The 11,968-nt window shown below is 34.7% G+C and overlaps 2 protein-coding genes across 2 annotated transcripts; one reads left to right on the top strand and one right to left on the bottom strand.

Moving 5' to 3' along the window:
* The first annotated feature begins 759 nt into the window (after window positions 1–759).
* On the top strand, window positions 760–7,670 carry parp16 (poly (ADP-ribose) polymerase family, member 16). Its single transcript, XM_042753001.1, has 7 exons — window positions 760–915; window positions 2,396–2,591; window positions 2,681–2,818; window positions 3,668–3,874; window positions 4,062–4,233; window positions 4,792–4,936; window positions 6,936–7,670. The coding sequence occupies exons 2-7, from the start codon at window positions 2,403–2,405 to the stop codon at window positions 7,069–7,071; spliced, it is 987 nt and encodes a 328-aa protein (XP_042608935.1). The 5' UTR covers window positions 760–915; window positions 2,396–2,402; the 3' UTR covers window positions 7,072–7,670.
* A 970-nt stretch (window positions 7,671–8,640) lies between these two features.
* On the bottom strand, window positions 8,641–11,849 carry LOC122142415 (cysteine-rich motor neuron 1 protein-like). Its single transcript, XM_042753002.1, has 4 exons — window positions 10,778–11,849; window positions 9,464–9,551; window positions 9,199–9,382; window positions 8,641–8,772 (listed from the first exon to the last, which is right to left on the bottom strand). Exons 1-4 carry the CDS (start codon window positions 11,109–11,111, stop codon window positions 8,704–8,706), a joined length of 675 nt encoding a protein of 224 aa, XP_042608936.1. The 5' UTR covers window positions 11,112–11,849; the 3' UTR covers window positions 8,641–8,703.
* Window positions 11,850–11,968: the final 119 nt, after the last annotated feature.

The raw sequence follows: 11,968 nt of genomic DNA, 5'->3' as shown, positions 1-11,968 counted from the left end.
ACCCCGTTCCTCCCTCTCCTGCCTCAGACTCACACTTTTCTCCCCCAAAAGCAAGAATATCCGTATGCAGTGTTATATCTTGTGAAGATGTTGTTTTTGCCACTTCATGTTTGGTGTCATTTTAAAGGTCTGGTAAAATGGTCTCAGTTTTACAGTAGTCACTTGTTTTATGAGAAATATTGAAAACTTTTGTAGAATTGTATTCTGCTGAGGAAGGGGTGTGTTTATCTGTCTGTTTATCTCCAAGCCAGGTGTGACCCTGGGGCCACGAGAGCCTAACAAGCCAAAATGTCTTTATGTTTTTATATTTCTTTGTTTCTGGTCTGAGTATAAGGGAAGTGACAAAAACACTACATTGCAATTCTGTAGCCAGAAAGCATCCACACACTATGTATTTTCCTGAAGTCAGGTATGCATCCTTTACTCCTAGATTCATCTTTGAGAATCTATTTTTTCTTAATTATATTTATTTAACTTTATTATAATAATATATAAGATATATAACAGCACTTAGCCACTGCTGGTCACACAACGCTTGACCTGAAATGCTTCTCACGTCATCTCAAGTAGGCCTGTCACTTTCTTGATAGAAATACACACAGGTACAGTAGATAGGTGTTTATTTGAGATAAAGTCAATATTTGTGTTAATCCTTATCACACAGAGTTTACATTAAATGTAGTTTGAATGTGTTTATATTTAGGAAGGCTGTGGCATTACAAAAACTAGAGAATCTATGCGGTGCTTCACGAATGACTCCCATTTCTGCGTGTAGCGGAGTCTATACAGGGATTGTTTACATTGGCTCTCACTGCGTGGCGCCCTCTGCCGGTGGACTCTGGCGCGTGCGCGGCGGCGGTGAGACACGTTTAGCTTCCGGTGTCTGTCAGATGCCTGAGCTTTAGCAGGCTTCAGGTAAAATACATAAATGTGTGGCAAATGTTTGATATTTTAAAATGTGCAAGTAGAGTGATGAGTCCTCTGTTTTCGAGTAATCTGCGTGTTGAAGCTCGAGTGGGTTTCTTCAGTGAGACAGTAGCTAAGCTAACCGGCTAAGTTAACATGTAAACAAACACAGCAGGGCTAAACAAAGCCACTATTAAACGAGCTGCTGCATTAAATCAGTCACATATTCGAGGACACAGTCTGAGATCAAATGATTAATAAGTTTATATTATTATTATTCTGTTATTCACTCGCTGATATGAACTCAGCAGCTAATCTGCAAAGCTATCGCTCTCACTGAAAAGTTATTATCGTTACATATTTTACGTGAGTTCTACGTATTACGTTTTATCTGCTGAAATCATATCATATATTATATGAATTATTTAACAAACTTCATTTTTAGAGCTAACACAAGAAGATAGCAAGTATACAAACTTATATAATGGAAATATTGTAATGACTTTATAAATACATTTGTCCTATAATGATAATACAGAGTATTATCTATCTATATATCTTTCTATATATAGTAAAATGAAAAATAAAAATATGAATATAATTTAAAATATATTGACATTTTTTCAATATATAATAAAAAAATTAAATGTGTATATGTATATATAAAAATTTTAAATAAATTAATTTATAAATATGTAATATAATGATTATAAAATAAATGTAAATATTTAAATTAATAATCTTTCTATCTATATATCTTTCTATATATAGTAAAATGAAAAATAAAAATATGAATATAATTTAAAATATAATGACATATAATTTTTTCAATATAAATATTAAATGTGTGTATATATATAAAAATTTTAAATAAATTAATTTATAAATTTATCATATAATGATTATAAAATAAATTTAAATATTTAAATTAATAATCTATCTATATATCTTTCTATATATAGTAAAATGAAAAATAAAAATATGAATATAATTTAAAATATAATGACATAATTTTTTCAATATATAATATAAATATTAAATGTGTGTATATATATATATATATATATATATATAAAAAAAAATTAAAATAAATTAATTTATAAATATATAATATAATGATTATAAAATAAATTTAAATTTTTAAATTATTAATCTTTCAAGCTATATATAGTATACACATGTACACAATATATTTTTGATGCTACTAACATTCTACATATATATATATTTGTGTGTGTGTGTGTGTGTGTGTGTATGTGTGTGTATATATATATAGTGAAAATGTAAAATATAATGATTCATAAATATATAAAATGATTTTTAGTTATTATTTCTACTGTATTATTATAGAATATAATATAAATATAAATTAATATATAAATATAATATATATAATTTGACACTTTTAATTTTCATGAATTGTTTTGCATTCATGAAAATCATTTCTTATTGTCTGTTATTCCTGGAATATCTGTGTTGTGTGTTTTAGTGTTGGGATGCAGCCGCCTCTCCCGACAGCTGCGGTCAGAGAGCTGGTTTGCTCCTGTCTGCATCGAGACCCTGTAGCGGCGGATCTGCGCTGCAGCCTCTTCGTAGCCGCCGTCCAGAGCTACAAACGTGATTCAGCGCTCAGACCCTTCCCTCCGCGCTACCTTACAGGAGAGGTCAAGGACTTTGAGGAGCTGGTAAGACGCTCGAAGAATAGAAACTCTGTGTTGTTGGCCTTTCCAAGCAGACTTATTTTACAGTTCTGATTCTACTGTGTTCCTCACAGCAAAAGGATGTGGATACTTTGCCAAACGTGAGAGATCTGGTGCGTCTGGGACATGGTGATGGAGATCATCATCTGGCTCTGGTGCACTGGGTTCTCTCCTCCAAGAGTTTTGCTGTGAAGACCCTGCAGAAAGAGGAGGTATTGCTAAACTTCGTTTAAATGTGGCCATTTTACATATGAATCTGATTCAGATTCCTCTTAATGTTTCTTTAAAAAATAAAATCTTGTAAATTGTAAAAGAAAAAAGAAAGCAGTGCAGTTTTATCTAATGCTTTCAGCGGTCTGTTCAGATACACAATTGATTAATTATTCCACTTATTACAACAAAACTAAAAAGAGACCGTTCTAAAAGGCATATGTTCAAACTATGAAAAAAAGAACCGGCTCCCCATTTGTTCATGGATGGAGCAATACAAGAAGCACTCTATGTTTGTGATTGACTAAAAAGAATCGGTTCATAAGAGTCATTTGTTCAGGGTGCATCAACACAAGCACTCTCTGTTTATGATTCACTGAAAGTAACCAGCTCATACGATTCATTCTTTCAGCGATAGCACAACAGGGATAAAGCTCTGTGTTTCTGATTCAAGAACACAAATAAACAAATAAAAAGAATCGGTTCATAAGAGTCATTAGTTTGGACTGCTCTCTCTGATCATACTGTATGTTTGTGATTCACTAAAAAGAACCGGCTCATAAGAATAATTTATTCGAGGATAGATCAACAGTGTTTGCTCTCTCTTCATCTGATTCACTAAAAAGAACCAACTCATAAGAATCGTTCGTTTGGACTACACTGGTATCGCTCTGTGTTTTTGATTCACTAAAACAAAAACCGCTCAAAAGAATCATTTGTTCGTGGATGGATCAACACTTAAAGCACTGTATGTTTGCGGTTCACTAAAAAGGACCAAATAATAATTTGATTAGAGATGGAGCATTAGTGTTTTTATTTTAGTCCACTTGTGTTCAATCTCCCTCCGTCAGTTTGCCAGACTCAGCCAGCTGACTCAAAGCGAGGGCGTGTCGGCTCCGGCTCCAGACTTCCTCTTTGAACTGCAGTACTGTGATGTGCTCAACTCTAAGTTTGAGAGGACGCGGGCCGGACGAGAGCTCATCTATGCATTCCACGGCAGCAGACTGGAGAACTTCCACTCCATCATACACAACGGATTACACTGCCATCTCAATAAGGTCAGGACGAGCTGCGCTGGTGGATGAGGCTCTATTAGACCTGTTTTGGATGCTCTCCAGGCAGGCTTTTTGATTATTGAAAATGAAAATTATAACTCCAGTCTTGTCTGCTTGTTGGTTCAGCAGTTACACTGTAATTAAAAAATGATGTAAGCCACTTATCTTTGGTTATGATTTGATATTTCAGACCTCACTGTTTGGGGAGGGCACATACCTGACCAGTGACCTCAGCATGGCCATCCTTTACAGTCCTCATGGTAACGGATGGAGGGAAAGTGTTCTCGGTCCTTTGATCAGCTGCGTTGCCTTGTGTGAAATCATCGATCATCCCGATGTAAAGTGTCAGGTCAAGAGGAAAGGTAAGTTTGGGGTCAGTAAGATTTTTTTAGTGTTTTTGAAAGAAGCCTCTTACAGTATGCTCTCCTAAGCTGCATTAATTTGATCAGTAAAAATTGTAATATTGTGGAGATATTATTACTATTTAAAATAACTACTTTCTATTTGAATATATTTTCAAATTTAATTTAATCCTTTGATGTAAAGCTGAATTTTCAGCATCATTACACCAGTCTTCACTGGAGTCTACACACCAGTATTTGCTATTTTTGTGGAAACCGTGATACATTTTTATTTATTTTTTTCAGGATTTTTTGATGATCTTTTGTAACATTATAAATGTCTTTACTGTCACTTTTGATCAATCAAATGAATCCTTGCTTAGTGAAAATGTTAATTTCATTATAAAAAAAAAAAAAAAAAAAAAAAACCTAGTGTATGTGTTTAAGCTGTTTATTCTTTTCTACATTTTTTTTCAGCAAAATAAAACAAACACTGATTTGATTTTTATTCCAATTTTGTCTCCAATAAAATCCCATCACAGCAGATATCTAAAATTCATCTCTCATTGTGTGTTTCAGACTCTGAGAGCATTGACCATAAGCGTCTGAGGGCCAGGAACAGTGAAGGAGGTGAGGTGCCCGAGAAATACTTTGTGGTGACCAACAACGAGCTTCTGAGAGTGAAGTACCTGCTGGTGTATTCTCAGAGACGCTACCGATCACGGTGAGTTACGCCAACATACCCGTACACCTGAGAGTTGCATTTCAGCTGATGTCTTAGCTTTTTCTTTTGTAGTACTTTGATCATTCAAAATACTAGAAGTTATTAGAAATAACTGTTTCTGTCATCATTCTGTTTTCTGTGGAACACAAATGGAGACATTTTTCCATAATGTCCCAGTCACACTTTTCCATGCAGCACCAATAAATAAGACTAAAAGCTTTATTATGCTTTATGGCTTTTAACCAAAATTAAGTTATTCACAACCAATCTTCTGATCCAGTGGACTTTTGTGAACAATTCATATGTCTATAATGTCTGGTAATGTGATCTGTATCAAATGATTAATTAAAAAGATCTGACTCGAAATAATGAATCAAGATTTTCAGTGAATAACAATTTAAACTTTCATCTGTTTCTCACACAAAGCCATCATATAATTTCAAAAGACTTCTAATATAGCAATAGCATATTAGTGTAAAGGTTTACTTTTAGGATACTTTTATGTTGCTGTTTTCATTTTGAATCTTGATAGATCTAGTTGTCATTAAAAGAATAGTTCACCCAAAAATGAAAATTTGCTTAACATTTACTCACACTCAGGCTATCTGAGATGTAGATGAGTTTGTTGTTCATTGAAACAGATTTGGAGAAATGTAGCATTTCATCACTTGCTCAGCAATGGATGGATGAATGGGTGCCGTCAGAATCAGAGCCCAAACTGCTGATAAAAACATCACAACAGTCCACAAGTAATCCACACCACTCCATCAGTTAACATCTTGTGAAGCGAAAAGCTGCATGTTTGTAAAAAACATATCAGTTATTAAGGAAACACATCCATCATAAAGATGTTTTTAACTTCATACCGTTGCTTTTGGCTAGAATATGAGTTCTCTATCTATAATATTGCTACCTCCAGTGAAAAAGTAATCCTGTCTGAACCAGAAGAGAAATATGCACAGATTAAGCATTGTTTACACGCAAAAACAGTCCAAAGCACTTCTAAAGAAATATGTGGGTAGATTTTTCATGTCCAGATGACAACAGGGGATGGACTTTTTCACTGGAGGAGGCCTTATTATGGATTATATTTTAGGCAGAAGAAATGGTTTAAAGTTAAAAATGTCTTCATGGATTGGAAAAGCACAGCTTTTCACTTCACAAGACATTAAAGGGATACTCCACCCCAAAATGAAAATTTTGTCATTAATCACTTACCCCCAGGTCGTTCAAAACCCGTAACATCTTTGTTCATCTTCGGAACACAATTTAAGATTTTTTGGATGAAAACCGGGAGGCTTGTGACTGTCCCATAGACTGCCAAATAAATAACAGTGTCAAGGTCCAGAAAAGTATGAAAAGCATCGTCAGAATACTCCATCTGCCATCAGTGGTTCAACCGTAACTTTATGAAGCGACGAGAATACTTTTTGGACACGAATAAAACAAAAATAACGACTTTATTCAACAATTCATCTCCTCTGTGTCTCTCCACATCACCATCACTGATGGCAGATGGACTATTCTGACGATGTCTTTCATAATTTCCTGGACCTTGACACTGTTATTTATTTGGCAGTCTATGGGACAGTCTCAAGCCTCCCGGTTTTCATCCAAAATATCTTAAATTGTGTTCCAAAGACGAATTAAGCTTTTATGGGTTTGAAACAACATGGGGGTAAGTGATTAATGACAGAAATTTCATTTTGGGGTGGGGTATCCCTTTAACTGATGGACTGGAGCGGTGTGGATTACTGTGATGTTTTTATCAACTGTTTGGACTCTCATTCTGACGGCACCCATTCACTGCAGAGGATCCATTGATGAGCAAATGATGAAATGCTACATTTCTACAAATCTATTCTGATGAAGAAACAAACTCACCACATCTTCGATGAACTATTTCTTTAAATTAATAGAATTTTCATGTTTTTCTGTTTGTTTAAATAACTTGCTGTGTGTGTGCGTGCGTGCGTGTGACATTCTGTTCCAATTCCAGACACGCTCAAGGGACGTCGTGGCTTGTCAGACATCATTTTGCCATCATGATGGGCCTGTATCTCCTGCTCCTCATATTCATCGGTGCCTTCAACTCATCTGCTTTTCAGTCGTTCTGGCACAGAATGTTCCGGTGACCCTGACCACAAACATCACATAAACGCTCACGTCCAAAGTGCCTTTAACTCACAAAGACTATCATGAAAGAGGGGAAAAATGACTCAGGAACGATTTTCTTCAACTCAACACGACATTCCTTGGTTTTTACATGCTATTTTATTTAGATTTGCATAAACACACTGCAGTATGAGCACTAATGTTAGCAGATGCAGCCGAGCACCAAGAATAGTACATGTTAGCATGTAGCCTGTTTTTTCTTTTTTCCAATGATGGGTTCACTATATTAGTTACAACCAAATGATCAAGACAAAGCGCTGTTTATACCTGCCTTTTCAACTTAGACATTGGCAAAAATTGCTTCTTGTATTAAAATAATCATGTAGGGAGATCGGTGTGTTTTTCTATTAGATATATTTCAGTTTTGGGGCAAGTTCACACATTCTTAGAGGACCGTACTATGTCTAGATTGAGTCAGCTATGCAGAAGACCCATGCTGTGGTGGTCAGTATCATTAAAACTAATGAAAATTAGTCTTGATATTGCATAAATGTCTCTAACTTGAATAATCCAGGGGATCTGAATTGTGAAATTATTTAAATAAATAAATGCAACAATGTTACAGTGTGTTTCTTAAGGGCAGAGTGAAAAATTGGCTGTTGTTCTAGTTTATGGCTCTTGGCGCGCCGAACGTTTTGTCTGGACATTGTTTTTATCAGTCAAAAACAAAAGCAGTGATATGTTACTGATAACAAAAGCGGCGTGTTTTCATCTTGAGAAGTGGTGACTAATTTGTGTGAACCGTAGACTTTCTATATATATATATATATATATATATATATATATATATATATATATATATATATATATATATATATGAAATAGTTTAAATTTACATTTTATGTGTCAAAGCAGCTTTACAGTATCAAATAGGAAAATAGTGTGTCAATGCAAAAGTGGTGGCCATATAATAACTTACTTTTCATGCATAAAATAAGTGAAATGCATTTATGCATATATTAAAATCACTGTTGGCATAACTAAGAAAAAGATAGGTTATTCAGTATTTAAAAAAATATATAAAGTGCTTATTTGTTGCATGTTTGGAGGCATATTATAAACTGTTTTATGCCAACATGTTTATCAGAATAAACTGTATCTCTCCTTTTTGCAGTTTCATATGAGACAGACATCAGAAGAATTGTGGACGGGTTGATGTATTATGGATCAGGGCTTTGTTCTGGCTCATGGCTGGACGTCTGATTGCAGGCTTATAAACACATTGTTATTCAGTAACAGGCCTGACACGAGTGGGAACGTGTTTACGCTGAAGGGTCAGCCTGACTTTATTAGTCCATTATATAAAAAAGCAATTTAATTCATTTAACATTTGCACATACAGATATTAGAATTTATCATAAAAAACTGACAAATATATTATTAGTAGCCATGGAAATGCAGTTTAAACATGGTTTTATCATGTTTTACAGACAGAAACATTGTTTTAGATTGTATAACAAAAAGCTGTACAATAATAATGCGAGTAATTTCACTGCATTCATTTTTTTTTTAAATAGTCATGAAATGCATTAAGAAAAATAGCTGCCTTTTATGCTACATTTTAGAATTGGATTACATTATTTGGATTCTGCTTAAAATGTAGAATCAGTTGCAGTTGGACAGGCAGGAGCCAAACACACAAAGAATCCCTCGGAGTTATTCTGTTGAAGGAATATTGAAATAATTATATGTCACATTTTATTATTATTTATATTTTTCTCTAATTTATTTATTATTATTATTTTCTGACCCCTGTGTGGCTCTCCATACATATATGTGTGTGTGTGTAGAGGTATATATATATATGTGTGTGTTTGTGTGTGAAATATGTATAATAAAATACAAAAATACATAATATAAATTATTTTGAACAATATACAAATATATTCTATTATATTAAGAATTTATTTAGTCATTTTTATATATATTTTATTATGTAATTTAAGTGAATTTATCAGTACTTTTGGCTACAGTTCATTAATTTAAAGCATTTTGTCTTAATTAAAAAAAAAAAACACACACAAATAAGCAGAAATATATTTCATATTTATGTCAGAAAAGAATGATAACTCAGGGATAAAATTCACCTGTAGGTTGTGATGGCAGACGGGTGGGTGTTTTTCTCGCACACACCTGCCGAAGCGATGCAGACACACGTGGTCTGTCGGGGAACAGGACTGAGGACAAGACGGAGGTCTGAGAAGCAGGCAGCTGGAGCAGGTCGTGTGCTGGCAGTGTCCTCCACACTCACGCTTCTCCAGCGATACAGACCTGCAGCCGAGAACAGGACACGCTCATCAGAGATGAATCGAAACAGATGGATCGAAAATCAAGACTTCAAGCTGAAGTTACCTGGCCGAGCATATTTCATTGGGATTTGTCTCGCAGAACTCCCATGTGCACTCAGGTCTGCAGGTGTCAGCTTTGAGGACCTCCAGCACTGATTGGAAAGACAAATCCAAAATCAACAAATAAGGCCAAATAATAATAATACATTGTGAAATAATGTTCTGCAGGTCAAAGAAAGAATAGACAATAAAACTGATGGAATCCCGTTATAATACGGATGCAGTTCTTCAGGAAAGCTTGTGGATTTCATCAGCGTCTAGATAAGAACAATCAGAGTTTTGCTTCTATGGGAAAGTGCGCTGAGATCAAAGGAATCCTTGACTGCCGTATCTCTTTTCACAGTTCATAAATTAGATTAACCTTGATGGTGCTATTTTCAAGAGTGTGAGCATGAATGTAAAGTTAATCCATAAGCAGGTGCACGCTCTGCAAGAGTAGATTGTACCACAGGGTTTTTTTTTTTTTTTTGTACGTTTAGATGGCATGAGCCGACGAATACGATGAACACCATACAAGGGACCCCTTCCTATAACATAAAGGCAGCTAAATATTTTATTGCATAAAGAACTATTTATATTTTGTGAGAATCTTTTTCATTATTATTATGATATACTAATATTACTAGACGATGTTTCCAAAATTAAATTAAAAGATAAATAAAAATAAAAAATAAGTAAAACATGAAAATTTTTTGACATGTATAACAAAATATTGTTAAAATTTTTTGTAAAGCAATTTTTGTATATCTAATTGTCTTGTATGTGTAAAAGTTAGATAAATAGATATATTGTTATAGCCTTTTTTTATAAATTAGTGCAGAAAAAAAAAAAGCTAAACAAAATTTAAAAATCTAAAAAAAGAAGGGGACTAATACAACCAAAAAGCATTAAATTAAATACTAAATTTAGAAATTTTCTACAGAAATATTTTTTTCCTTGAGAATATTATTTATTTGAATGACTTTTCAGATTTGGTATTCTCTGATATTTCCATGTTTTTCCAAGATCATGAGTTCAGGAATTAACTTCACACTCTTAAAAATAGAGATTCCAAAACAGGGTTTTCGCAGCGAGGCCATAGAAGAACCATTTCTGGTTCTTCAAGCTTTTAGCAAACAGTTTAAAAAAAAAAAAAAAAGGATGAAGAACATTTTAATAATCTAAAGAAACTTTCCCTAATATAAAGGACCTTTTGTGGAATGAAAAGATTCCAAAGTTCTTTATGGAACCATAGAAGCCAATGAAGAACCTGTATTCAGACTCTGATTCTAAATAACATCTAGACAGATTAACTCGACATCTCCAGCTTCAGTGGTACCTGATTTGCAGGTTCCCTTGGGTTGTGCTTCTGGTTTTCCACCTGTTTCTTCTGGGTAAATACAAACCAGCCCTTCATCACATTTCCCCAGGTAGTCCCAGGTGCCTCCACAGCTGTCTCCCGCGAGTTTAGCACAGGCCGGACAACATCCGCAGATCCCAGTGGTGACTCCACCCTGACACTGGAGCTTCAGCGCTCGACGAGGGGAACAATGGATGCGTTCGCAGGGCGGACAGTGCAAGGCTTGGAGGATCTGCTGGCCCTCCAAGGTGGACATCTCCACAGCCATTACTGGCCACAAAATCACCAAGATTAAGAAGACGCATGGACTCATGGTTGGACTTCACGTTACTGAGATGGGTCGCCTTTTATACAACATAGGGCACATTTTACATCCACTCACACTCAAAGAAATCATTCGGCTTCACACCAACAAACCTCCTCCCTTCTTCACAACCAATGGATGATGGAGGGTTATGTTTGTTGAGTCTGGATGTGCTGTTAATTATCCCCAAGTCTTATCTTTACAATCGCTCTTATGTTTTCTTTTTGTTTGAAAACCAATAAGTTGGACCAAGCGAAGAAGACTGGACTCTTTGTGCACAGGTCACGTGACCAATAGCAGGGGGTGCAATTCACAGTGTGATCCAGATAATCGGCCACGAGCAACAAGCACAAGATTAGGACACTGGCAGGTTATGTGTGACTTCTTCATAAGCAGAGACGCAATAAAACACCGCTTTCAGTCTGGCTTTTAGTTTTCAGAACAGCATGGTTCTTCAAATGGTCTCAAAGGTCATACCCTTGAACGCTTTATCCTTAATAAATGTCTACTGTAGATTAAATATTAGATGATAACATTTTGCATAAATGCAATTTTTAATGTTTTTTATTTACTTTTTTCTGGTTAAATTAATGCAAAGTACAATTAAAGATGATCCTATTTACCTTCTTAATACAAAGTCCTAGTCTTATTGTGAATTTTGTATCAGTAATAAATTCTTGCAAAGAATAAAAGTGGATGAAATGACATTTTTTGTTGTATAAATGTAAAAAACTTACAAACACACACACTTTCTATTATGAGAACGTTTTTCATTTCTCAAATAAAATTCATTTTGACGTTTTTTATCTCTTACTGTCACTATCCATAATTATGCCAAATTTACACCAAAAAGGTTGCATTGAAGT

The sequence above is a fragment of the Cyprinus carpio genome, chromosome B25 (genome assembly GCF_018340385.1).
Source record: "Cyprinus carpio isolate SPL01 chromosome B25, ASM1834038v1, whole genome shotgun sequence".
Taxonomy (NCBI): Eukaryota; Metazoa; Chordata; class Actinopteri; order Cypriniformes; family Cyprinidae; genus Cyprinus; species Cyprinus carpio.
The sequence above is the reverse complement of the archived record's forward strand: the minus strand, read 5'-3'. Positions and strand labels throughout refer to the sequence as shown.